The sequence below is a fragment of the Mchenga conophoros genome, linkage group LG15 (assembly GCF_057382185.1).
Source record: "Mchenga conophoros isolate Kocher_MC1m ecotype Shallow Benthic linkage group LG15, M_conophoros_male_GT1.1, whole genome shotgun sequence".
NCBI lineage: Eukaryota > Metazoa > Chordata > Actinopteri > Cichliformes > Cichlidae > Mchenga > Mchenga conophoros.
In genome coordinates this window covers 39,377,152-39,405,075 of record NC_140540.1, presented here as the reverse complement: position 1 = coordinate 39,405,075, position 27,924 = coordinate 39,377,152, and the positions used below count along the sequence as shown (strand labels likewise).

Here is a 27,924-nt window from a genome sequence, read left to right as displayed (position 1 = left end):
GGTGGTAAGTACACTGTACTGTATGTTAGGTATTTTAGTACCATGGTAGCATTTACTGGATATTGTTTTATAGTGACATTATACAGGAAAACTCTGTCATTCAATAAGGCCCCTTTGTTTTAGTTATTTTTCTCTTTGACCCAAGAATTGATGTGTGAGAATCACAGGCTGGTACAAGGTTGAAATACCACAGAGATCACTCCCTCAGCTACATTAGTTTCTTAATCTTTTAGACGCCTGTTGAAGGCCAAATGGTTTGTTTCAGATTTCACTAATGAAAGAACTCTTTGTTTTGTGCCTTGAAAATATGTCGCTGAGATAATCACAATTGTAGCTGAACTGATAAACTACACAAAGGATGCTTCTTCACCCATGGGCAGGAAGACGCTGCCTTATCTTGGTCTGTACTGGTTTAAACTGATAATCTGCTGTCTCATGAATTTTACCCTCTATATAAACTGTTGTACTTGTGAATAAAGTTGAGTCAATTTGGGAAGACAACCTGAAGCAGTCTCTGTTTTCTTGTTCTCCCAAGCTGCTCCCGAGCTCGTACTAACACGCTGAATGGCATGCTTGAATATTACTTGAGAATATATTTGACTGTGTTACAGACTAAGGTACATTCTCTGCTGATAGACGTCCACGCCTCGAAGGAAGTCGATCCACGGATTAGGCCCTGGAAACCGTTTCCTTCACTGTACACACAGCTTTTATGAAAATAAAAGACAAGCCCCTATGAGCAGACAGTTTTTGTTACATACATAAAAAATATATATAATTATTGTTGGGATAAACGAGAATAGACTGCGTTAGCTGCGGGGGGGTTGCTGGCTGTTTCCCATGTGTCATGTAAGTTTTAAAAAATCATAGGAAGTGTAACTCCCTTGCTGATATATTTTTGAATGCAGTGCTTTCATGCACAGTACATAATAAAAATAAAATATGTTTAGATTTTAAATAAGTTGCGACCTCCAGTTCGTCAGAATTAACAGCCTGGAAAAAGTAAAATTAAATTAAAAATCATTAAAAAAAAAATTAAAGAGGAGCGAGGAAAGACTTTTCACGAGAGAATTAATTGTAGTTTTGGGGGGATTTTTTTTTCTTTTTTTGAGGAATTTGGTTACTCGCGAGCAATCTGAACGCTTTCAGTTACAAGGCCAAAGCTAATGGGTAGTTGATGTGTGTGGGAGTTGGATTTCGGTGTTCGTGTAGCTATATTAGAGGTCATTTTAGATTAAAAATGTAAAATATCAAATCACTTTTATTGTCACATCACATGTGCAGGTACACTGGTACAGTACATGTGAGTGAAATTCTTGTGTGCGAGCTTCACAAGCAACAGAGGTGTGCAAAGTACAATAACATAAGAACAAGCAAATATAAGAATGGCTAAATCTGAGAATTATATGAATAAATATATGTACAATATAAGAGTGTATGCATATTACTGAATGTGTATACTAAATATGTATGTCTACGTGTGTATATGTGTGTGTGTGTGTGTGTGTGTGTGTGTATACATATTTTACAAATTAAATAGAGTAAAAATAAAAAAAATATATAAAATATACAGAGGTTGGCTCTTATATGGCTCTTAAATTTGGACTCAACTCAAATACATGAGTAAAATAATAGAAAACGTGTTTATTTTACACTACTGTAGGCTGTGTTTTGATAAAATAGGAGCGGCTTCAGTGAGTGGCCGGTAATAACCTTTCCCAAACTCTCGCGATAATACGAGCCGGAAGATATCAGCCGAAGCGTTCGTACTAGTCAACTGGAGCCGCTTATGTTGTACTGCAGCCGTCGACAGTTTGGGGCGGTAGGAGGAGAGTGGACTGTTTGTTTTCATAAGAGACCGGCAGGAGGGGGGTGCTACTTTTTCGTCCTCGAGCAAACTGTGGTTTTTGTGTGTCCGTGGGAGAAGTAAGTGTTTTCATGTTGTGCAGTTTCCAGTGTTTGCGCGAAGACTTTCAACTGGCGAATCGCATCAGTTCGCCCGGAGGGTCATCGTCAGCGACGACACCCTCTGCTCCGTCAGCGTCGACCGTTTAGAAAATGACCGGAGAGAAGGTCCGCTCCCTGCGCAAGGACCACAGGCCGAGCAAAGACGAGGACTTACTGGAGCCCGACGAAGAGGCTGCGACCGGGACGTTTACAGCCTCCAGGACGAACAACAAGAGCAGAGCGAGTAAAATCTTCAGCAACCACAAGTTAATCAAGTCTTCATCCACACAACAACAGCAGCAGCAGCAGAACCAACAGTCGCAGATTAATGCTAACACCAACACACTGTCAACATCCGATGTTATCGATGACAACAACAAAAACCCCATTATCCGAACTGGGCAGGACTTTCCGGTGCACGAATGTGTATTTAAGGGAGATGTCCGACGACTGTCTTCGCTCATACGGACGCAGAATATCGCCCAGAAAGACGTCCATGGTGAGTTTAACAACTGCTCATCTCAGCTGCCTTTAAAAAGCCCACAATGAACTGCCAATTTCAAGGTCCAGTGAAGCTTAGTTTTAGCTAATAGGCCATCATTCTCCGGCAGCATTAGATGTAGGCGAGGTTTCTTGTTGCCAAGGCCCAGATAACTGATGTCCAAATTGAGGAGCAGTTTAATGTCAATACCCTGTAATTTCTTCAAATTCACTTCTTTCAAGCCTGCATAAGGAAAGGTCCCAGCGGCCTTTCAGTCCACATTTCAAATTTATCACATATTCCTTGTGACATGAGTCATCTTTAAACACTGGATGATAAGTTGGTTCAGGGCCCTATGGCTAACGCATCAAGGCGTGTTGTGCGAAACTTTGGGATTCCCAGACTTGACTGCAATTCATCTGCAAGGCAAAGTCTGTTCAGATAACGCCACATTTTCCAAATCAACGCATTCTTAACTGACAGATCTACAGCGAAGGGTTGTTCCGGTTCGCATGTAAAGAAAAAAGGATGGGCTGTGCTTACTGTCAGCTCTGGAATGTGTTCTGTCCTCAAAACACTGACATGCTGTAATGAAACAACGTAGCAGAAGGGGAGGGCATTTACTCTGGTGATGCTGAAGAATCTGAACTTGTTAAGCCTTTTTGCCTTCTCGGTTGATGGTTACCTGGGCTCAGTATCTTGAATTCGTGGCTTTATTCCCATAAATTTTTAGCTTCTAGTGGATATAAGTTGAAGCTGGACCATCAAATCACTGAAGTAAGGCAGGCTTTGTTTAATATGTTTATTAACACTATTATATTTCATCCATTCACTTTGCTGTTTTGTTATGATTTTTTTTCCAGAAAACTTGTTGCTTAAAGAAATACCTTTTTAAACAATTGTTTTCCACTTGCTTGTGGGAGGGAGGAAATAGTCCCAGTGAATCCAGACAATACTTTCGTAACACTGCGTTGTTGACGAGTTAAAATGCAGCTTGTTTACAGATTAAACGTCATTTACGTCAGCTGATTTTGGATTGGTGCTTTAAAAAATATCAGTGGTTTATTTGAAACTGTCAACAGTGGTGGCTGTAAGTGAACTCAGACCTCATATACACAGAAAAAAATCTTTCTGTTGTTCATCACAGCGTCCCTTGTGATTTTTAGCTGAACCCCAGCTTTGGCACATTTCCCCATATTTACCCCACGTTGTTTTTGGATGCGTGCCTACCTCCGTCTTCCTCTGTAAGGGAGAGCCTGAAGGAGCTGGTCCTACAGTTTGGCCAGATAGTAGGTAGAGGCTTTTGCACACCTGCCACAAATATCATTTCTCTCTTGAATGATTACCATGTAACACATACATTGTGTCTGTTAGCAGGCCATGTGCCTGCCTCTGAAATGTAGCTTGCTTTGTGGTGCAGTTGGGTAGTAATCAGTGGTATTGCCATCATGGTAGGAGAAGGCACAGTGAGCACAGACTTACCATATCATTTGGAATTTAGCAAAGGCTGCCTCCCAGATTAAACATCTAATTCACTCCAGCTGTGACAGCCCTAAAGGCAAAATGCTCTTCGAAGTCTCTCGCTTGTTTTTGTTATTCTTAAATGCAGTACACAAATTCTGTTTTTTTCCCCTTTCTTCAGGAAACACACCGCTGCATCTTGCTGTCATGATGGGACATAAAGGTGAGTAGTGTTGAAACATTCACCTCCACGTGCTTTATTTTGGTTTCTCTCCTTGTCTCCGTCTCCGTGGCTTTTTAAACACGCCTCTCTGTAGGCCCGTGCATCTTTTGTTTGTGTGTGTTTCAGTTTATTTCCCTCCCTTTGTGTGTGCATTTGCCAGGCTAAGCACCACCAGACATTTGTCACAGATCACCACATAGATCCCAGAAGGCAAGATGCTCATGCATGAATAAAGAGGTTGTGTTAATGGATTTTCTCCTGGTCAAAATCACGATGGAACAAGAGACCTTTCCTTCTTTATCTGTTAAGAGCGGGTTTTCTTTTCTCCCCAACTTTATAGATTCACAAAGGATTATCAGATCATATTTAATCAGTGAGTACTGGATAATGATGATAGTGCAAGAATTAGGCCCCTCTCAGTAGTTAAAGTCTCATTCTGATTGATGTAACACTGCTGGCTCGAAAGACTTTAACTTTGAAGCTGGCACAGGAGGTAATTAGTTGAGATAAGCGATGTAATTTTCAGTGCCTATAATATTTGCTTAGTCTGTTATTTTTAGTTACCTGCCAGTGTCTCTCACCAAAGAGGTTACTTTGGTTTTGTGATCGGTTCGAATTGGCTTGTGAAAAAGAGGTGAACGTGTTTCAGAGGCTACAACAATGTGTATTTTCTCAGAATGTTGAACATATAACAAATTGCACATTAATGAGATCTGGGCGTCTTAGAATAACTGTGAGTTAAGAGTATATAATGAATATGTCATGATGTATCAAGGCAATGTAGGAATCTTACATGAGTTTGTTTTTAGAATGAATTGCTCTGGCTGGACTGAAAGCATCCACATAAAACATTAAAACGCTGTCCCTTCAAGACTCAATGCCTGCATTTTAATATGACAAGGAAACATCAGAACATGCTTCTGAAAAATTAATTTAGCCTTTTTTGCAGTCAGCTCCTGATCAACCATTCAGGCATAGGGTTACCCGTGCTGCACATTGTCATTTGTGGTGTTTGTCACTGAAGCACGGGTTTCGATTGATTTCACATTCGCACAGCTCAATTTCTGTCAGTGTGATGGCTCTGCCACTACCTACTGGTAATTCAGATAGCAGAGTACCGAAGTGTTGTCGTGGACGGGACGCCATGGAATTGATTTTGCTAATGAGGTTGCCTGTCTCTTGCCTGAGCTGCTGCCTGGTCCTCTAGGGATGCTCAGGCCAGACGGGCTGAAGGCTACAGCATGAGATCACAGCCTGGGTGTGGCTGGCCTGTTGGGATGCAGAGGACAAGGCTCTCTTTGTTTCTGGCTTTTCTGCATATATGTCCGCCATTGTGGTAATGACAGTTGTGCATATCAGCAGTCTACTGTCTGATCGTTTGCATGACTGGAATAGTTGCACAGGTGAAATATCTAACGTAAAAGACGAAGAAAATCCAAAGCAGAGCATAATGCAGTCCTGAAAGCTGATGTCATTGTCAGAGGAGTAAGACAGTTTGTCTGGATTCTGCTTCCTGTCATGTGCCTGGAAAGAAAACTCTTTCTTTTTTGTTTCTTTCTTTTTTTGTTTCATTTGTCTAATGGGTGTGAATGAAAGATAAAATGGTGAGATTCTAAAAATGGCTTTGAAAGATACAGTTCCAGTGAGTGTTTGACATTAGTGGGCCACCCTGGCTGGAAAAAAATACTCTAAAGTGGCACACACATGCTCATTTTAAGATTTTGATTAAAATAGTGCATTTGAGTCAAACAGGAAAAGAAAATTTCCTGTTTGACTCAAATCCACAATTGCAAATGTTGCTGAGTATGTAAATAATGGTTAAAAAAAAAAAAAAGCCAGATCAACATTTAAAATGTACTCAGACTTAGTCAAAACTGTAGGGTGAAGGTAGGGAGCTTTAACAGCAATCGGATCCTGTCGACAGAAGCCCCATCTGCAGCCAGTGCACAGCAAGTAGCATTAGATAAGTGCTTTACATCACCATCCTGTTCCCTCACTCATGAGTTGAATGCGACTCAAGCAGGACGTCTGTGCAGCAGATGCACGTGCAATCAGCCCAGCAGCCCACAAGGAGTTTTCCTTTATCAGTGCTCGCACAAGTGCATATTAGATCGAACAAGACAGCAAACGGTGGCTAATAACAAGCAGCCTAAATGTCATTTTATCCAGTTAGCTAACTTTGTTTATATTTAAAACACTAAATACACACACAGCAATACATTATAGCCATTTTGTATAGAAGCTATGCTGCCCAAATTGGGACAAGTGATCCCAAATTTGTCATGATTTGATCATGGTTATATAAAATTCAATTTCATTTTATTTATATAGCGCCAAATTACCGCAGCAGTAACCTCAAGATGCTCTTATATTCCAAGGTAGAGACTGTAATACACAGAAAACAACCTCTTTTGAGCAAGTACTTGGCAACAGTGGGAAGAAGAAACGGGAAGAACCCTCCAGCAGAACCAGTAGGTTGGGAGTGATGGGAGGAAGGCAGGACAAAAACACACTGTGGAATAGATCCAGTGGAAGAGATTCACAATAACTAAGGATGAAATGCAAAATGGTGTGTGTAAGCTCATAGTGAGTGAAGAAGAAACAGCCATCATGGAAAGCCCACAGCACCCTAGGCCTATTGCAGCATAACTAAGGGAGGATTCAGGGTCAACTGATCCAGTCCTAACTCTATGCTTTATCAAAAAAGGAAAGTTTTAAGCCTAATCTCATACCAAATATCAAATATCATACCAAATATTCTTGGACAAGATACTAACTCCGATGCATTAATCGGAGTGTGAATATTTGTGAATGTTAGAAAGCACTTGCATAGAAAAAGCATAGAAAAAAAGTGCTTGTATGAGTGGATGAATGAGGTAAGTTGCATAAAGCGCTTTGTGTGCTCAGTGTTTACCATTTGAGAGGGGCCTGCTTTTAAATATCCTAGGAACCACCAACCAAATAAACTGGCAGTCTCTGAGCAAAGTGGATGATTGGGTGGGTATGGTGCTGTGAGGTTTTTAAGATAGGATGGGGCCTGATTATTCAAGACCTTGTATCTTGTGAGAAGGATTTTAAATTTGATTCTGGATTTAAGAGGGAGCCTATGAAGAGAAGTATGGGTCAAATATTCTCTGTCTTTCTAGTCTGCTGCAGCATTTTGGATCAATTGCAGGCTTTTCGGAGAGTTTCTGGACACTGATAAAAATGAATTCGGAAGTGAAAATTCTTGAATGATGGACAGAAAACAAAGCATAACTGATTTATTTGAGTAATTTAGTTAAACTACTTCTGATAACTAAATACTAATCAAAACATTATTGTATTAAAATTTAATTTGTTAGGAATCTTGTGGAAAAATCTGATGTTCAGGTCACAGAATTATCAGGTAAGATACTTTTGGAGAGAGCCAAAGGAAATAAAAAAGGGGTGGGTGTGTCTGTCTGTGTCCTTGACTCTGTAGTGACCAGTGAAAGATAAAACAGTATCTGTTTGTCTCCACCTGAGCACCATGTCCATGATAATGTGTAAATCGATATTACTTTGTTACGATAAGAAAACAGAACTCTCGGCTGTTCCAAAAGTTTGACTTGTTACTCATTCCTGAGAGAAATGCAAGTCTTTGATATCTCTGAAAGCGCTTCTGTGGATGTAGCTGCCATGTTGCTGTGTGTGTCTTTCTGAGAAAATGTTTGATGGTTGATTATGAAACTGTCCTTGAAACCAAATGGTGGCGTGCCACACACAGGCACATGCCACCTTCATCCTGACCTGCTTTTAAACCGATCCTCATTTGCTGCTGTTTGAAGCCATTTCATCTACAGCCATGGCTCAATATCATAGCTCAGTCTTTACTTAACTGTTGGTAACAACTTGAATGCGTCACAAATGCTATTATTTCACCAATAAGAGCAAACAGGAGACAAGTGCTTGAAACGGGAATTACAAATGTTTGCCTGGATGTTCAAGTTTAAACAAACACTTTAGTCAGTGGAATAGCCACGTGTCTTTGCTGTTAGTCACATTTGATACAAAAAGCCTTCATTATCTCAACATGATGTAGCTACAATTGTGCTGTGATGTCCCGCTTACCTCACAGGTAATGGAAATGTATCAGAGTCGATCTTCGAATAGCAACTGTTTGTAATTTTTATCTTAAAGTGCGAGGCGATTAACTTAGTTTCTGCATTTAATTCACATCATAAACAACTGACATAGAACTCAAGTGTTGTGTGCCTTTAAAACAAAAGTGTATCCATGATGCCACACTATACGCTTGCATCTGAAACACAAAACTCAGACCAGAAGCTTGAAGGTGTGGGGCTCAGGACACACGGCCTGGCTGTTCTCCTCGTGGTTATATAATGCATGTCTGCTAAATGTTGTCGTTAACATTACACAATCGTTTGATTTAGCAGAGGGATATATAGGTCAGAGCCTTGAGGAAATGCAAAGCTTACATCAGAAAGCATGCTCTTGTCCGTTTGTTTGCCTGTGTTGCCTCCATATCAACTTCTATTATCAGCGACTGAGTCCCGGAGCTGGGTGACAGTTTGAACTAACATGTAAAGACTGGGCTTTGCTGTAATGTTGCATTATTATTCACTTTTCAGCTATCTTCCTGTTACCAATGCAGCTATTTTAATTCATTCAAGCATGCGATATGAACAGTATTAGTCAATCTTTTTGAAGTGGTCAGCTTTTGGACAGCGTTCGGCATCAAGCAGAAATTTACCAAGAAAATCCATTAAAGCCAGTAATGAGCCAAGTCTTTGAAACTCTGCATCACTGGTGTGACCATAATGACTTCCCAGTGCCGCGTCTCTGTTCATCTCGATTTTCTTTGCCATGCTCCCATCTTGATGTCTGCTGTACTATACACAACTGGTGTTACTGTTAATTGCTTATGAGGAGAATGTAGCCTAACTGTTTGAACTGGTTGATGTCACATCTTGCCCTTTTTATTTCTGTAACTACACTCCTGGGAGAGACGTGCTTCTCTTTGTTGTGTGGTTAATGCGTCTAATAAGGAAGAGTTTCAGATTGTATTGCCCTCCGTCATTAAGACTTTGTGTTACCCTCTTTCTCATTAATGAAACATGGGGAGTATGTAAATCAAATTCAAATTTTATTTGTCACGTACACAGTCATACAATGTATATGGTGCATGTGGTTTTGTGATGTATTTGATAGCTGTTATTATCTATGCAAAAAAACAAGTCAGGAGGATTTGAATGAGTTCATGTGATACACCCATGACTAAAAAGACCGGTCGAGCAAATGTAACTTCTGGCTCCAACAAGCAAAGGCCCCACATATGCACTCAGCAGCGGACCATTAGCACTTAGCCCCTGCTTAGCATTTGTAGGACTGTGACTTTTCGGGCCAGTGCTGGGACAGAGCTGTACAGATGCCAACATTATAATGAGTGATGTCACAACAAAACTGACAGCTGAGCCGGAACAACAGGCTTCAGTTGTGGCTGGCTGTAGTTTGTTGACACGCTGCCCGGAGAGCAGAGGGATTTTATGCTGCACTTACTGCTGATCTCACCATAGAAAAGAGACGAAGCTCTTTGGCTGTTTTCCAGGTGTTAGAATTCAAGCACCGCTCGGAGGGTGACTACATAGTACCAAGGGATGTCTTTTCCTTTAGCTCAAAATTTAGTTCGTTAATTTAAAGCAATGCAGGACAAAAAAAAAAGAAAAAGGAAAGATTCCAAGTCTTGCATAATTGTAGGTCCCATATGGCTTTTTGGTTAAAGTTCTATACACAAACTAGCCCTCTGGACACCCTGGAAACATTGTGAGAAATGTGCTCTATGTAACCGATGACACCTGTACTGCAGAGTAGTCAGTTTGAAGTAAACACATCAGATAAAACTTGCAGAGCAGGAGAAGTAAAGCTGTTTAACTTTGCATCTCATTTTTGTTCGGTTCCTCTGTGGTTTGAAAATCGAACACATGACTAGAGCTGGACGCAGGGTTTTTCTTCTGTGTATTAAGCAGTCACCATAAAAAATATCAATGTAGTTTTTTTTTTTTTTAAGTTTTTATTGTTTTGTTTTCAGCATATATTGTATTATGTGTTTGCTTCATATTAATAGGATGTAAAATGAAGATACATAAAAAAACATACCCCAAAGCACCTTTTACTTCTGTGGATTTTTATTATTAGTTACTGGAACATTAATTTCCTAATATCTATGACTATGAAGTTTGGGTGCTGTCACATTTTCAGACTATTTCTGGTCAGGAAATCATCCTTCAGCCCGTTGTCAAGTCAAGATGCCAAACTGAAATCTATTAGGTCTGTGGTACTGCTAGTGAGTCGTGTGTTAGGCACATTCCTGGTGGCTTTTTGGGTTTTCAGTTTGTCCTTCTGTTTGTCTTTTGGTGTTTAGTGATTAACTGTCCTCCTTGCAGAGTGTGCCCATCTGCTGCTGGCCCACAATGCACCAGTGAAGGTGAAGAACGCTCAGGGATGGAGCCCCCTCGCCGAGGCCATTAGCTACGGAGACCGACAGATGAGTAAGTATCTCTGACTCGCTGAGTAGCTGGCTTTGCTCAATAAAACACTCACGCAGAGGTTTGAAACTGATGTTGGTCAGTGAACTCGTTTACTAAAGCGAGGCATCAGGCTTGCACCAGTGGGAGAAGGCAAGAGAGAGAAGTTTTCATCAACAGATACAAATCAACAAACGGCTCTGCACATTCTTCCACGCGGCCGCCTCGCAGTGAGGCCACCACACCGGCCTGGCTCTTTTGTCCCTCAGAGGGGGGCATTCCTCAAGGCCCTCTGGCTTTTGTATTCCAGTGAAAAGCAATTCATTAGATATTTCCCTCAGTCCTGATAGGCTGATTATGCTCAAGCCCATATCACACGTGTTTTTGTCCCACGTTTCATAATGCCCCAAAAGTTTGTTTTGAAACAGTGAGAATGTTTTGTATTATTTCACTGTCACGAGTACCTGTGGCACTGTACAAAAAGTCACGTTAGATTTTTTGTAATGACTGAGGGAGAATGGATTGAATGACAGCTGTTACAGTTTTGCTAGTAGTGCTCAGCTAGTGAGAATTTCACCTGCAATCTATTTAGAGCTTTTGATGACAGAAACAGGAAGGCTTGAGGTTTGTTCACTGTGGTGGGGTCTGTAGCTGTGGTGAATGCATTAAAAGTATTTTACAACCCTTCACTACTGCTACAGAACTACCAGGTTAGGTGTTGATTGGCCCACTTCATTCTCAGCTATTGGAACATCTCAAGTACAGCATTCGGATTTTACATATAAGTTAATAAGTTCCAGTTAAAAAATGACTTTGCTAACCTAGTACATGTTGATACATGAATGAAAGAGCTTGCTCTTTCATTCATGTATCCACACAGCCACTTCGCACCAATGTTACGTCATAAACGGAAGCAGCTTTAAGTTCCTCCATTGACTGCTTCCTCTAATGAACTGACTCAAAGTATGTCTGTTGACTGAAACCTCTAATGAACTCTAATGACATTTCATCTTACAGCTGGCAGGTTTCTTGTGCAGGTGACCATGCAGGTACATGTTGCAGTAAGGTTTTAAAGAAAGGTGTAGCTCTCTATTCTCTGCTCAACATTCATTTCCCCCGTATGTTGTTGCGACACAGTGCGTTTGTTACCCGGGTGTGTGGCTTTCCGTTTGAACGAGGAGACAAAATGTGGCTCAGAAATAGTTTTTGTCATGTGTTTGGTTCAGAAAGAGCTATTTCAGTCCTCGCTCGCCTCTGCCACACAGCTGTGTTGTCAGCTTCAGGGACTTGTTCAAAGAGAGTTTCAGTCATATTACTGTATGTGAGGCAGGGAGCTGCTTTTTCATGTGGGTGTCAGGCAGTAATGGTCTCACTAGCCTGAATAAACAACCAGACTTGGCAAGAAAAGTTTAAGTTGAAGAAGTTTGGCTTAAGAAGATCCTTTTCTCTTTCTGTGTCTTTGTAATAAGCTTGAGTTTAGATTTTTCTCACATGTTTTCTTCCTGTATTCAAAATTTATAGAGCTATTAGGAGTCACTTATAAATATCCACGATTAAGGCATTAGAATAGATTAGAATTAGAATAACTCATGATTCATCAAGTCATACATACACAAGATCACTTCATAATAGAATTAGTGCCAACAATCAGCAGCATTCATACATACAGAATAGAAATGCATCACAGCGTCTTATTTTTCTGTATACTAATTGCTTTTGGCTGAAATAATCCCTGACTATTAAATCACCCTGAGGGCACAAGTTCAACATCAAATAATCACTAACTGGCTTTCTTGTAGATAGAATCATCGTTATCCATAAAATTCATCTTCTTATCAGTATATGTTGCAGTATATGCTATTAATGTTATGGTGTTATATGTTATAGTGCATGTGTGAATCAAAACAAGGCAGCATTCAGTAACAAATGAGGAGATTTATATTACTCCTCCAACCTGTGCAGAAGAGTCAGGGTTAGAATTCCTGTAAAAGTAAAGGCACCAACAACACTATCACCAGCATATTTGAACATTTTCAGTTGGATAATTTTTATTTCTGAATATTATTATCTTGATTGACTGACTGAATGATATTTTACATTTTGCTTTTTCGGGTGATATGTGTGGCATTAGAAGGAAGAAAAGTTGTTTTTTGTTTTTTTATTAAGGCCATAGCAAAGCAAACGAATTCTTAAATGTTATTTTCTTATTTATTAATTATAAGCTGCCATAGTTTTATTTTAGCTTGTAACTAGTGAATTTTTCTACATTTATTTGCAAACAAAGGTTTGTTTATAGCCTCACTGTAACCTCACTGACAAATTAATGTAGAGCAAAATTATTGTGCATATAAAAATATGACAGCACAGGCTGCAGGGATAAAGAACAACGGAATTCTGTTTCAGCTTGTAATTATTTGTTATGTCTAAAAATTACATTTTCCTGATATGATTCAGAGCGTTTAAATGAAACTAAATTGAATCAAGCTCCCTGCATGTGATATGTCATCTTCAGTTAACTCGGCCGTTTGAGTTAGCTTGCAAAATTTGTCGACCTCGGTGAGTTTTCGCATCCATTTAATATTCTGGCCTGTGTCATTTTGAACTTTTCCCACATTCTTGGAGACCTGCCAGCAGCAGCCCTCCACCTGCGTATCTTGTTAAATAGTTGCCCTTTGTGGTAATGTAAAAGCAAGTTTTTTGTCTTGACTCTGTCTCTTTTTATTAGTGTGGAGGTGAAACTGCTGAGATCACTCGACTAATTAGTGCCAGCAAAGTGCCCCGATCAGTATCTCGGTGAATTAGTGCCAGCGTGGAGAGTCAGTTGGGTTTAGTGTTGAAACGGCCCGCATTGGTTTCTCAGTCTGTGTTGGCTGGGTGGTCTGTGACCAGATGGTGAGATTTTACTCCCTTCCTTGTCCTGCTGCGAGGCGGTGAGGATCAGGAGGAGCCCCATCCAGAGCTTGTCTACACTCATTAGGCAGCCAGGCCACAAAGACACCCTCATCCTGTAGTTGTGTCTGTGCCGGCTGGCGCATGTGCGTTCCTGTGCTCTCATTTGGCCTAGTTTTACCGTTGAGTCCTCTGCCCCTCTGTGCTGCTGCACGGGGAGCACCAGTTAGACAATATGAACAACATGTTTGTGTATGTTGACTCGCCACGTGGACATGCAGGAGGGCACAGGAGATGGTCAGGCTGATGACTATGCCATATGGGCACTGCTGCTTTTAGTCCTATTAAAATGTAGGACGGGCGGGTTCTCAGTGGCCAAACATATCCCCCCCTTTTTTTTTTCATAACTGCTTCCATGACTTAATCACTGGAATAGTTGTTGTCATTTATTCCCTTCATGGCTTCGTCAAAAGCACCACAGTTATGTTAGTGAGCAACTGATGCTCCCACTCCCTAATAAGCATCACATAACATCTAAATAGTTGTTGTAAATTTGCGTGGAACCGTTTTCTTTTGCACAAGTCTCCTGCAGCCAGTGCTGCAGAACGCTTGTTAATGTGACCCATCATGGCTAAAAGCCCCCTGTGAGCATTCCTCTCCCCTAGTTCGTTAAGGAGGTTAAAGGAGTTGCTCATTAGCAGGCAGCTCTGTATCTGCCATTGCTGCTCCCTTTGAACTTCCTGGAACGGTTTGATCCCTGCAGGCTATGCATCAGGGTTGGTTGGATGATGCTGGGAGTGCCCCATTTGGCTCCAGGAAGCTGGTAAATCTCAGTAAAAATTGCTGTAGCCTGTAGCACTTTTTTTTTTTATTGTTGACATGATTCGCTTAGAGAAACCGTTAAGTACACAGTATTTCCTGTACGTTTAAAAACGTCTTGCCCTAAACGTTAACCTTACCAATATTGCAGGTCTGCCCTTTGCTGTGCAGCATAAAAACAGATGGTATGATATTTTTGGGCATGAAAGAAGCACAGTATCTGTCATTCTGATCACCACCTGTAATTTTAAATAAAACTGACGATGTTCTGCAAGGCACTCAGATTGTGGGAAATCTTGAAAGATGCCCATATGGAAGTGAAGCCCAGCACCCTTAATTTTAGAAATGTTCAAGTAATCATGATTAACCTCCTAGGACCTGGCGTCCACATATGTGGACATCACATTTTGGGTTATTTAGACCAAAATACTCAATTTTGCTCTACAAGGGCCTGATATCCACTTATGAGGACATTATACTGCTACTGTTACTCAAAATTTTAAACGAATATGCTCATATGTGGCTCTTATTTTTCTTAAAAACAAAAATAAATAAAAAAAAAAAAATCTGGCAATTTTTCGTTTTTACATTCATCGGGCCCCAATGTGACCAAATTTCAAAGAGAAATTAAAAATGCTGCTGTGGAAGAGTTCGGGTTAAGGACAGCCTGTCTTTCAGGGACTGTGGAGAAAATGGTCAGATTTGCCAAAACATGGTTGTTAAACTTTTTTTTTTTTTTTTTAAACATGGTTGATCAACTCACAGTAGAATATTTATTAAGTTTAGCAGTGGGATCGGATCCAGTAAAACAGGGTTATAAAAAATATTCATGGCAAAAAATAATGTGCCATCCAATAACCTTAAATTAAACTTTGATATGTTTTTGTATAGAAAAAGCTGGTGTGTCACTTTTTTTCTCTTCTGTTTTTCTGCTCATCTTTCCGTGCGCTCTCAGTCACAGCGCTGCTGAGGAAGCTGAAGCAGCAGTCCAGGGAGAGCGTGGAGGACAAGAGGCCCAAACTGCTGAAAGCCCTCAAAGAGGTAACGTAGTCCTAAAGTCCTGCTAGAAGCCAGTTTTGCCACTCTGCACCCAACTTTGGCAGCCTCTTTTTGTTTTGTTTTGTTTTTTGTTTTTTGGCCGCTATTTTGAAGCCTCTGCCCTGAACGAACTGAGTTGGAGCCGTAACTTTATTTTAAATACTCAATGGACTATTAAAAAAATAAATTTGCTCAAATTAAGTTTTAAAAAGTCTTTTTACCTTCAAGTTAGCCATTATGAAGCTGTAGAAGTATAATTCCAGAGTGCTGACACCATCGATGACTCTCACCAGAGCACTAATGTCATGCTAATTAATTCAGTAAACCAATAAAACCAGCCCTTTTTTTTTTTTTTATTGTAACAAATAGATATGCCTGCCACTACACAGATGAAATTGCAGTGAGTCTCTGCTTTGCATTTGGTGGTCAGAGGGCCCGGTGGCGCCAGTGTCCGGCAGCCTCGCCTCTGTCAGTGCGCCCCAGGGTGGCTGTGGCTACAATGTAGCTTGCCATCACCAGTGTGTGGATGTGTGTGTGAATGGGTGGATGACTGGATATGTAAAGCGCTTTGGGGTCCTTAGGGACTAAGTAAAGCGCTATATAAATACAGGCCATTTACCATTTACCTTTTTTTTTTTTTTTTTTTTTTTTTTTTTATTGTAACAAATAGATATGCCTGCCACTACACAGATGAAATTGCAGTGAGTCTCTGCTTTGCATTTGTGTCGGTTAAACCACAGGATTTTTCGAGTACCATTTCTCTCTTTTATAATGTCTCTGATAGTCCTTGCTGCTCCTGACCCTTTGATGGGATATCTTGTTTTATGGTCATCAGATCTTTTTACCTGTCAGAGTGCTCTCATTCAATTCTGTCCTGTTTCTTTTCCTTTCACTGGGATCTATTCTGCAAGCACAGCCTTAGCACATGTCAGGGGTAGACATTTGTTCAAACACAAGTAAGAGAAACAAGACACTGCAGACCGACTCAGAGAGTATTAGAAAACGTGCGCACGGGTGAATGCCTCTGAGAAGACACACACACCGAGTGCAGGCTCGGTTGCTTTATTTATAGTGAAAGTAAGTTACATAGTACTTCCTCTTTTAACAGAAAGGGGAGAGGTCAGGCATTATCTCAGCTTATCTGACCTTGCACACATACACTGAAAATAACAATGCAGAAGTATATCATGCTTATCTGACATCACTAGGGATGGGTATCGTTTAGGTTTTATCCGATACCGGTGCCAAATCGGTACTTTTGAAACGGTGCCAGTGCTCAAACGATGCTCAAACCGGTGCTTAAAGAATGGAGAACACAAAATTGGTCCAAAAACCTCTCATGGTCAGCTGTTTTTTGTAAAAAGATAACAATGTTAGCCTTTTCTGCAGCTATGGGGCATATATGGTATCACTCTTGGCTGGAAGCAGTGCTTAAACAATGGAAAAAACACAAACTTTGTCCAAAACCTCTCATGTTTAACTGTTTTCCACTTTTTCTTTGGTCATTTTAGCCTTTTTGGCCAGGGTGAAGGGAGTATCTGCCATCAAACAAGAGGTCAGCTGTGCAGTAATGCTGAGGAAATCAAGAACAGGACACGAGCAAATAAAACTCTGCGTTTTATCGTGTTTAAAGAGGTTATACCACTTCACCTGACCTTCCTCCCTCACTGTAAAAGTTTTAAAGTCTCAAGTACTTGACAGACCTCGAAGGCTGTATTTTCCCTGAAATGATGAGACCGGCGATTTTCTTGTGTCATCATCTCTCTGAGATTATAAAGCTCTGGGAAGTGATGATCCTCGGCCAGCCTGACATCATTGCTGACGTGTGGATTGAGACCACCGATCGTAGCGGTGATCCAAGCCTTACAAGATAATTAGACTGTACTGAGGTGGGGTTTGCTATGTAAAGAAGCAGAGGCTCAGTTATACTTTCATGTAAAGTGAAACGCTGGCGTGCTACTTTTATAATCTCATTAAATAAAACCAAATATGGTGTCCAAGTCTGTGGTTTAATTTATTTTTCTGTTGCATAGAGCTCGCTATGTCACTATTGTTACAGTGGGTGAATTGTTCTGTCATTATCAAAACCATCGTCCTCGTGGTGTAACTCAGTAGGAGTACTATTTATTTTTGAGTATTCTTAATAATTTATTTATTTTCAATCTGGTGGCTGTGAGGCACAGAGAGGGTAGGGAAGTTGGAGAGTGTTGAGAGACAGACTCTGACATTGTGGGTTTCCGGCCTTTTCATCAGATCTGTGGAATAATAATCAGCAGTAGAAACACGTAGCCTCACTCCTTATTGATTTTTCTTTATCTGTGTTCACAGCTCGGAGACTTTTACTTGGAGCTTCACTGGGACTTCCAAAGTTGGGGTGAGTCAAGTTTCTCTGTCTGCTCTCCTTTGACAGTTTCTCAGATTTGATCCACTGTGGAAATGAATCACATGTCATTGTTCTGAAAAACGAACACTAAGGAATCTCAGGGAGAAGAACAGACTTAGTGTTCAGGTGGTTACGGATGGATTACCGTGTATCATGAGGGACGTTGAGTGACGTCAAGCTGAAAATGACAGTGCCTGTTTGAAATGAGCCAATACGCCTTCCTTTAAAATGGATGTCTCACCTTTAATGATCTAATACATCAGGTAAAACATAACAGCGGGTAAAACATAACAGCGGACCTCACAGATGGAGCACGGTGTGTGGCGATAGACGAAATGCCTTCACTAGAGCTCAAGCATCAGCATTTGCTTAGCTTGCAGACCAAACCCAGGACTGTAGGCCTGGGCTGATTTCTGTGTACTCAGTGTGTCTTTGTGAATTATTGACAAGGTGAATAGGGTTATGTAACACACACGTGATGGTAACAAAATGTAAAATGGTTACATAAGGATATATTTTTGCCAGTTGAGATGGTGTAATAGTGAAAGTTATATTTTTAAGGTTTGTGTGCTCGGAGAACAACACAGACTTGTATCAGATGCACATCTTGCTTATTGACTGGTCTTTATTTTCTGTTGTTGTTTTTGTTAATGCGCAACTATTCTTCTGTACTTTGGAGCAGCAAGTAGAGTATCATGCCTTCAGTTACTTAATACGATAGGGACTGTGAGTTATTAAATATTTAGCTGTTGAACTACTTCTGGTATGTGGCACTCTAGTTTCCAGGTTTATATGCCACCAAAGCTTTGAAATCTGCAGTTTTTTTTCCTCAAATGTGCTTTCTAAATTTAGACGTTTTACACACCCTTACTGTATCTTTTCATGTTGCAGTGCCTTTGCTCTCCAGAATCCTGCCTTCAGATGCCTGCAAGATCTACAAACAAGGCATCAACATCAGGCAAGTCCTGTCAACAAATGTTCATTTAAATAGCATTCTGACATTTCAAAACTCAGTCACTTCTCAAGCTGCCTGTTAAAGTAAACCAGAAGATGCAAGCCCTGCCATATTAAACATTTCCCAGAGAAAGCCTGCTCTTCGTGCACTTTGTTTTTAAGGCTTGCTGGTTTATTTGTAACTGCTGCTGTACACAGCATCCACTCGTCTTTCTTTTCTCTACTTCCAGTTTCTCAGTTTTGTTAACTAGAGTGTGAAATCAGCGCCTGCAGTATGAGCAGTACGAGGAAGCCGAACAGCGATCCCTCTGTGCGCACAACTCTTCCTTCTGTTTCGCTTTAAATCACAGTCTCATAGATGAAGCTACTGTACAGTCTACTGTGCTGAGTAGCTCACTTACAAAGAGCATCAGCAGAAATTCATCACACCCTGACACATGCTGACACAGTCTCAACAGTGAATCTACAGTAGGAATATATGCCGCTGTGCTCCAGCGCCTTTCAGGCAAAAATCCAACGCTATGCAGGCTTGAGGGCTGGCTTCCACATTTACAGCATATGCACATAGATTTTCATACATATATGACAAATCCTGCCACCCCTTTATCACGCACGTAAACCTATGCCTCTACGTTTGGGTTTATATCAGCACAGTCTATTTGAGGATTGAATTGAGTTTGTAAAAGTGTGTGTGCGCGCGCGCGTGTGTGTGCATCTTCACTCTTCCTTATGAGGTAACCTTGATGTGGAGCTTGTCATTATTCTGTGAAACCGCTCCTGGCTGTCTAATTTGGTATTCAAAATGCCCTCTTATTATGCCAGAGTTGTAGGGAGAAAAAGGGAGAGCGAGAGACGGAGCGGGTGAAAGGAAAAAAACTGTCACAGCAAGTTCATTTACATACCAGCTCCACGGTGTGTCAGGCCTATCATACCTACCCGTAGCACCTACCGCTTTGTGTGCATTCTTCTCAAGCAGATCACTTATTCTCTTTGCCGTCACGCTTTATTTCAGGACTACCCACTCTGACAACACAAAGAAAATTTTGAAAAGTGCTGTTGGACTCCCGTGGCAGTGATTACCATACACATTGTCTCCGACCTTTCAAAAGTGTAACATCGAGCACAGTTTTGTCTTCGCTCACAGTTTTGACACGGTTGTGCTGCTGGCCTGAAAAGTTAACTTGAGCTCACAATAATTCTGACTTTTGTCTCCTCTGTGTATGTTCACGATGTGTTTATGCAGACTGGATACAACCCTGATAGACTTCACTGACATGAAATGCCAGCGGGGTGACCTCAGTTTCATCTTTAACGGCAATGCTATTCCCTCAGAGTCTTTTGTTGTGCTGGATAATGAACAGAAAGTCTACCAGCGGATACACCATGAGGTGTGTGAAACCCTTGGGACCCTTTAATTTGTGATGTCTGTTAAGAACAAAGCAGCATATTTAAAGTTTTGTCATTGACTTGAAAAATGCAGGTTTGTGATTCTACAGTGAAGACAACTAAATCTAAAGTTGTTTAGTTGTGTTTAAGTAAATTATATAACAGTGTCCCTACATATTTTGGTATTTCTTATGCCTAGCAGGAATATTTGACCTGATGACAGCACTAGACCAAAGGTCAGGGCATCTAAATGTTAACAGATGTAACCCTCTGGGAAACTACAACAGTTCAACATCTTGTGCAAACACTTCAGAAAGAGTTGGAGGAACCGACTGACATCATTGTTTCCAACACTAGGATGTGGCTGTTCAGTGTTCACTATGCATGATGCATAATGATGTGCTATATTTATTTATTTATTGTACACTTTAAGGAGTCGGAGATGGAAACAGAAGAAGAAGTGGATATTCTGATGAGCAGCGACGTGTACTCCGCCACACTGTCCACCAAATCCATCACGTTCTCTAGGGCGCAGACTGGTTGGCTGTTCAGGGAAGACAAGACGGTGGGTGTCATTTGTCAGCTTTTAGAAACTCTGCTCTGACTGTGGACCTTCAGGGACTTTTAAAAGTTTAAGACATAACGACTGTAGTCAACTTTTGAACCCAGTTCTTGTACTTTATAACTCAGTTGACTGGGATAGCTGGTGAAATTAAACTTTACTTATGGTTTCACAGATATATCAGTGTGTAACGTGACATTGATTGCAATATCTCATTTTTAGGTTGTTGTGTTTTTTTGTTTTGTTTTTGACTGTTTTCTTTAAAAAAACGGACCTGAAAAGAACATCAGCAGCCTTTAGACCGGATCTGAAGCCTGATCGATATGAGATTTTAATACCATGTATTTGATGATCATCAGATATATGGACGGATACCAAAACCTTTTTTTTTCTTCCAGACACATGAAACATAAACAGATTTTGCTAATGTTGTTAAGTGTGTGTATTTATGAGTCCTTACTATAATAATAAGACGATGGCCTTGTTTTGCCGACGGGGAAATTTGAGCGTTCGGTGGTAAACTATTCAGTGTTAATTCATAACAAAGGTGTTTTTCTTCTTTAGCTTCATCGTTTTTATTTATTGGCAATTTCAAATTCCAGTGCCAACATATCATATTTCCTGTTGTAACCCCCACACCAGGAAGGAAAGGCAGTAAATACATCAGAGAGGCAGTGATGACCCCAGGAAGGGAGCTCAGGTGACAGGATTGGGGTTCAAAACAACACAGACAAATCTGGCAGTGTGGAGTTAGTGACTGAAATATGACAGTATTGCTTTTTGCCCTCTCAATCCTTTGTCCTTTTGACTTCTGTTCGAAAGGGAAATTGGTCAGTCTGTGGCAGGGGGGAACTTATCTAACTGTTTATTAATCTCCAGGAGCGCGTGGGAAACTTTCTGGCCGATTTCTACTCTGTGAACGGCCTGGTGCTCGAGTCCAGGAAGAGGAGAGAGCATCTGAGCGAGGAGGACATCTTGAGGAACAAAGCCATCATGGAGAGTCTGAGCAAAGGAGGGAACCTCATAGAGCAGAACTTTGAGGTGAGCATCACTGACATGAATAAAGATTTATGTGTCTTTGTTTGATAACTTCACAAACCAAAAAAACAAAAACAGTCTTCCTGTGGTTATGCCTATTTTATGTGCAGTTGAAGTCCTGTTTTGAAGCTTTAACTTTAGCATTATAGCATCACATGTCAATTCTTTAGAGCCAACCTTCAGCATATTTAGACGAGAGGTTGGATTGATAAGTTATGAGCTATGGCCAAAAAGCTGCTTAGCTATCTGCATCCATATTATTAGGCACAGAGTTATGGAGTGCTATGCAACATTCCAGTTCAAGTTTATTTATATTGCAGCAGCACACAATAACAGTCATCAAATGAACTAGTGTCCTGCTAGAATCCAGCAGACTTCTTGGACAGACTGTAAAGTTAACCGCACATCAAGCCAAAACACACAAGCACTACAATCATAGTCGGGAGGTCCAGTTCAGTGACTTGAATTTGGAGACATGAAGTCTGGCAGACAGCTACCAGCTGCAGCTGCCTGTAACGGCATCCAGGCGTCCTTCAAAGTGGTCGTGCTCCCAATAATTCAAACTTTAGGTCCTGATAAGATTTAAATAGGTGAGTTAAGTACATTTTAACAAAGACCTCTCGCTTATGAAAAGGGAAGTGGAGACCAAAGGTTTGTGGTAGTAAACTGAAGTTAGGTGCTTAACATCTGAATCTGTGAAGGGTGACTCTGTTTGGGCCAGGAAATGCAGTTTTTATCACTAAACGTTTGTCACCATACTTCTTTTAACCTTTTTTATTTCTACAGGGAGATACAGTGCTGCAGGTTTGATGGGCACTGAAATGTACTTAATTTACATTTCTCTAGTTCATTTTCCCACAGGTTCTCATTCAGCAGTGAAGTTAAAGTCGTTAAATTTGTGTTACAGTTTTTTTTCTTTAACTTGGGTCAGTTTGTTCTAACATGAATCCTCGAGTGCACCTGTGTATCAAGTGCACCTGTACACCTCCAGCACTTTGTCGATAAACATTGTCTTTACTTATACCTGCAGCGTAACCACCAGTCCAATCCTGAAACTGTCCTGTCCCGCTGGAACATTGGGGTAGGACACGAGCCTCTCAGACAAAATAAACCTCACAGTACTCCTCACCCCCGTGTCCATACAAAGATAAATCCTACAGAAACGGACCCTGTCGAGCCACTTTGTATGGTTTATTGAAAAATTCCTGACTGGATCCCCACTAATGTTCCTTTTGATGTTTTTATTTGTTTGAAGACAGAATGAACAAATGCCCCTGAGCCACTCTGCATGGATTCAAATTCTACCACTGCCCCCCAGTGGTGAAAGCTACTAAGCTGTTCATCGCTCACCCACCATCCCCTCACTATAGTATGTTCGAGAGGAAGCCGTAAACACAACCACTCTGTGAACATAAAGCCTCTCGACACACAATGGACGCTCACGGCTTTTTGTTCTGTTTTTGACCGTCCTGTGTTCTGTGTTGGGCTTTGTTTCATCAAAGTGTTCTCTGTTGTCTGTCAGAACTTTGTGCTGATGTGAATTGGTGCCTGCTCTTGTTTAAAGTGGGGGGGGAAAACAGTTTGAAGGGATATCATTTTTTGTTTTAGTTTTGATGTGAAAATAGTCTCGCCTCCACACCTGTGGAAAATGATACATGGGAAGTGGATGAGATAAGCAGCTGCTGTGACGCAACGGTGTTTACTACAGCAGGAGAGAACAAGTCAGTCTGTGGACGCAGGCAGAGCGTGGGAGGCTTTGGAATAGAGCTGGACACTATTGATCGCACAGATGAAAGCTAACCCCCCCCTCCCGGTGCCGTGGAATGATGGGGGAGCAGGTCCGGCATGCCAGCAGATCAAGGTCTCCACAGCCTGTGTGTACTCTGTCCTCATCACAACAATGTGCCAGGCCTGGTACACAGTGTGAGAGAGGACATAATAAGGCTGCACACCTTATGTCAGCCATCTCTTGGCACAGAGGTGTCTCGTCATCCAGAACCTGTTTTCAGATTCTTCTGCCCTAGTTGTCGTACTCAACCACAGCTTACAAAACAGAGATCGGCTGGTTTAATAGTGATTTTAAAAAAAAATCTGAACTCTGGCAGAGCAGGGAGCTAATATTTAGGAATAGCAGACTGTCAAAGCACCTCGTAGTTCAGAGTCATCCAGAACAGATCGTCCAATCTTAATATGAACTGACACCGAAGAAGAACATTAAATCAAGAAGGCCAAGCGCCAAACGTTTTCCAATTTTTTGTTTTTAAAAAAAACATTATTTCTTTTGAAGAAAGTTGTCTTTGATCCTTCGTTGCTCGTGGGGAGAGTCACTCACTTCAGCTGATAAAAATGATCTGGTGAATGAATCTGATACGGCAGCGTTACAGCTGAATTTCAACAAAGCTTAACATTTGAAGGCTGTTTACTGTGCAGCTCCTGTTTATTCAGTTAAGATCACTGGTTCACACAGTTGTTATCAACCATGAACAATAACATAGAATCTAATTTCAAGGCCGGCACAACAGCATCAACAGCTCTCCTTCTCCTCCTTCTTCTTCTCTGTGACCGTTTGTGACGCTCACCCGCTGAATTAACTAAAGATTTAACATCACTGAATCAGGACTTTCTAGATTAAGTTTGGTTGATTCCCGCTTTTAGTAATTACTGATTTAGCTTTAATACTATGCTAACATTTAGCTTATTATATAAAGTTACTTTGCTGTTGTTGGATGGCTGTTAATTATGTCAGCATAAAAGTATACTGCTTAGTGATGCGCTGGGGCCCTCTAGTGGCATGTGCCGTGTATGTCATTGCTCTGCGGGGAAAAATTAAAGGTGTGTAGGTAAACACTAATGTTGATATAAAAGTAATGACAAAAAACATCTGTATGTCACAACTTAGATCAGTTTTAACATTTTTTTTGTTAGTTTCACTCACTGTTTTTAAGTGTGACCTTTCAGTATTTTACACTTTAGCCTAACCATGACCTTTTTTTAATCTCTTTTCTGACTTTTAGCCAGCAAGAAGGCAATCTCTAACCCCCCCGTCACCCAACACTATATCCTGGGAAGAATACATCACGGCTGACAATGGAAAGTAGGTGTCTGAAGTGTTTGGGAATAAATAAAGCAGGAATCTCTACGTGTGCCAAATGCAATATTCACATAGGTTGATGTTTTAGTTACTGGAAGAACACTGGTAGTTTTCCATGTCTGCATTAATGAGCTGTGAGCTCTTCCTGACTGAACTGCCTTCATCGTGGGATACAATTTTCTGTCTCAGAGCTCCTCATCTAGGAAGAGAGCTGGTGTGCAAGGAGAGCAAGAAAAACTTCAAAGCCACAATAGCCATGAGTCAAGACTTCCCTCTGAGCATCGAATCGTAAGTCTTCATTTAAGCTGCCCTCCAGATGGTTATTAAAAAGCAGGCAGCATCATTTTCTATTGGTATTTTCAGGCTTGTTTAGTGGGGATAAAGGGGGAAATTATTCATTCATTGAGACCTAAATGCTTTAGTAAAATAGACTTTGTTTTTGTTTGTTGATTTGGGTTCTCGTGTCCCTCAGGTTACTGAATGTTCTGGAAGTGATTGCACCCTTCAAGCACTTTAATAAACTCAGGGAGTTTGTTCAGATGAAGCTCCCCCCTGGCTTTCCCGTCAAGCTCGGTAAGCAGAGTTTTATATGGTGTTGCAAACAGTAGTCTGCTGATTGATGTTCATGACTTTTTCGTGTGATGTGTTCTTCATGTCATCCATATAATTGTGCTCTCGGCTCCCCGCAGACATCCCCGTGTTTCCTACGATCACGGCCACGGTGACGTTTCAGGAGTTTCGCTACGATGAGTTTGATGAATCCATTTTTAGCATTCCCAATGATTATAAAGAAGACCCTAGCCGCTTCCCCGACCTTTAACCTCACACACTGGACACTGAACCGCAAACAAGCAACGAGGCAACATTATGCTACAGAGGGTACTTTTTGAATTTAAGAAACAAAACAAAAAACATGAGGAATAAAAACTGTGTTTTGCGACTACCCCTCGCCCGCCCCGACTCTGAATACAGACGGCGACCAGACAGCCTAACACACCTAAATTTAAATCGGAGGTAGCGGGTTGTTCGACATCTCCTCGTGTCGCAGGTTTGAACTTTACCTTTTAGATTTGATTCGATGCAGCGTCCGAGGCAGGAAGCGCAGGTGACTGTGAGAATCTCATCAGTGAAGGGGCATTGGAGTTAATATGAGAAACAACACAGCAGGTGAATTTTCTGTATATTCAGTACGAGTATGAAAAACAGCAGCTCAGCTGATGCTTTGTATTTAAGTATGTAAGTAATGTTCATAAAGGGACTGTTTTAAACTGATGTGTAGTTAAAGCACTGAGTGACTGTGAGAGACGCTGGAGAGGAATTCCACTTGAAATTGATTTTGAGATCAATTTTTCACTTTTCAAAACACTCGTGAAAAATCATCAGCCTTTTTTTAAAAAATATTTTATGATCTTACATTTATTAAATTACATATCATAATTTATGTCCTAATCTATGTTACAGGCCTGTGTAAGAACTCTATTAAAGAACACACTAGACTATTCCTATTTAATGATTAAGGATGAAATGTAAATGTCCAAAGGGGTCGAATTATTACTAAAAAAGTGTTACTTAAAAAAAAAAAAAAAAAGGATTATAACGGCCATGTTAAGTAAACAAGAAAGTGAAAGGTCTGTTATTTTAATTTGGATGTAAGTTTGAAATGCCAAGAATAAGCTTGACATTTGACTCAACGATATTCTTGGGATGTGAGGTTAATTTAATTAGTTTTTTCTTAAGGTGGCCTTTATAATCCTTTGAGAAGTTTGTTTTGTATAAAGCTGAGTACTTTTTGTAGATAAAAGTCCTTAAAAAAATCAGTTTTCCGTAGAATTCCACTTTAACTGTGCACATTTTTAACGTGTGCGTGCGTGTGTGTGTGTGTGCGTGTGTGTGCGTGCGTGCGTGTGTGTGTGTGTGTGTGTGAGCGATGATTTTTACTGGCACAGAGTCAGTGAATATTTGAGGCACTATTTGGATCCACTACACCTACTCGCCTTCCAGCTGACTTCTTAGACTCATGTTGTGAAGCTGAATCTTTAAACCTGCATTTGAAATATTAACTTTTAATGGCGGCAGTGGTAGCGATGCTGCAGATTTTAATGGTACTGCGAAGTCTGAGCGACAGGGCAGTGTAAGTTAGGCTAACCCAGCCTTTTGTTTTTTACTTCATCAGATTGTTTTGTTGTTCTTTTTTTTAACTGTGTAACCAACCGCACAGTTGTGCTAAAAGAGGAACTCTGGGGATTGTACAGTGAGCAGGTGTCTGGGAATCAGTAAGTACAGCATTCATGCCCCTTTTTTTTCTTACACTTCAGGCATTTCCACCGCACACTATAGAAATACATGTTCAGTTATTGATTTGTCTTTTACTTTCTTTTTTTATTCCTACGTGTTTATGGGTTTCAGACATCCTCTGCAAAAAGAAGAGTTGTGTAATGTTTTTTATTTTTATGCATCATGTGACATAATTTGAGACTGTTGGTTTGTAAATGGTGGGAGTTGCTTTTTTTGTACATACTTATGTTGCTTTAACAAGAAAAAAAAAGAATCTCTTAATTGTTTTGTTGGATTTTTTTCTTTCTACTCCCTGGAGATGTGTGGAACCAATAACCTGTCAGCTGTGTGAAGAAGCTCAATATCAGTCTGTAGGAAGGAAGGAAGGAAGGGTTTAACTCTAAGGAGTCTTCGTAGGTGCTGCTATGGTTCATGAGCTCTTAATGTTGATACAGACAGCTTTCTGTGGGATGTTGCTATTGTACTGGTGGCTCAGAGTTGTTCAGCATCCTAATCATTGAAACACCGTGCTTACATATGCATATTTAGTATGATAACCAAATGCAGTTTGACTTTTCACATTCCATAGTACAGGCAGGCGCAGCTAGTGGAAGTGTGCCTCTTCACTGACATAATGCTTTACATTTATTTGATGCTCCTTCCCGAATTCAGCTGATTGGATTTGACATGTTTTCTGTAGGAAATGATTCATCCATGTCTAAATGTCAGTTGTACAGCAAAAACTGTTGTATAAGTCTGCGACACTATTTTCATATAAAATGTACCAAAATAAAAAGCCACATATCTAATGTTTGCACTCTTGTGTTTTTTCTAACTTGGTCATATTAAAACATGCGTGGCACGGATACGAC

The 27,924-nt window shown here is 40.7% G+C and overlaps 1 protein-coding gene across 1 annotated transcript; it reads left to right on the top strand.

The window, feature by feature from the left end:
* Positions 1 to 29: 29 nt before the first annotated feature.
* LOC146558897 (ankyrin repeat domain-containing protein 13C) lies at positions 30 to 27,862 on the top strand. Its single transcript, XM_085246359.1, has 13 exons — positions 30 to 2,446; positions 4,071 to 4,112; positions 10,538 to 10,642; positions 15,282 to 15,367; positions 17,693 to 17,738; positions 18,639 to 18,705; positions 19,945 to 20,089; positions 20,521 to 20,652; positions 21,529 to 21,690; positions 24,702 to 24,781; positions 24,968 to 25,066; positions 25,251 to 25,351; positions 25,468 to 27,862. Exons 1-13 carry the CDS (start codon positions 2,059 to 2,061, stop codon positions 25,596 to 25,598), a joined length of 1,584 nt encoding a protein of 527 aa, XP_085102485.1. The 5' UTR covers positions 30 to 2,058; the 3' UTR covers positions 25,599 to 27,862.
* The last annotated feature ends 62 nt before the right edge of the window (positions 27,863 to 27,924 follow it).

Bases quoted from the DNA above. Each gene is read 5' to 3' on its own strand.
- LOC146558897 (XM_085246359.1), top strand. From the start codon at position 2,059: ATGACCGGAGAGAAGGTCCGCTCCCTGCGCAAGGACCACAGGCCGAGC. The intron at 15,368-17,692 runs GTAACGTAGTCC...CTGTGTTCACAG, and splicing joins TGCTGAAAGCCCTCAAAGAG to CTCGGAGACTTTTACTTGGA. The intron at 20,653-21,528 runs GTGGGTGTCATT...ATTAATCTCCAG, and splicing joins TGTTCAGGGAAGACAAGACG to GAGCGCGTGGGAAACTTTCT.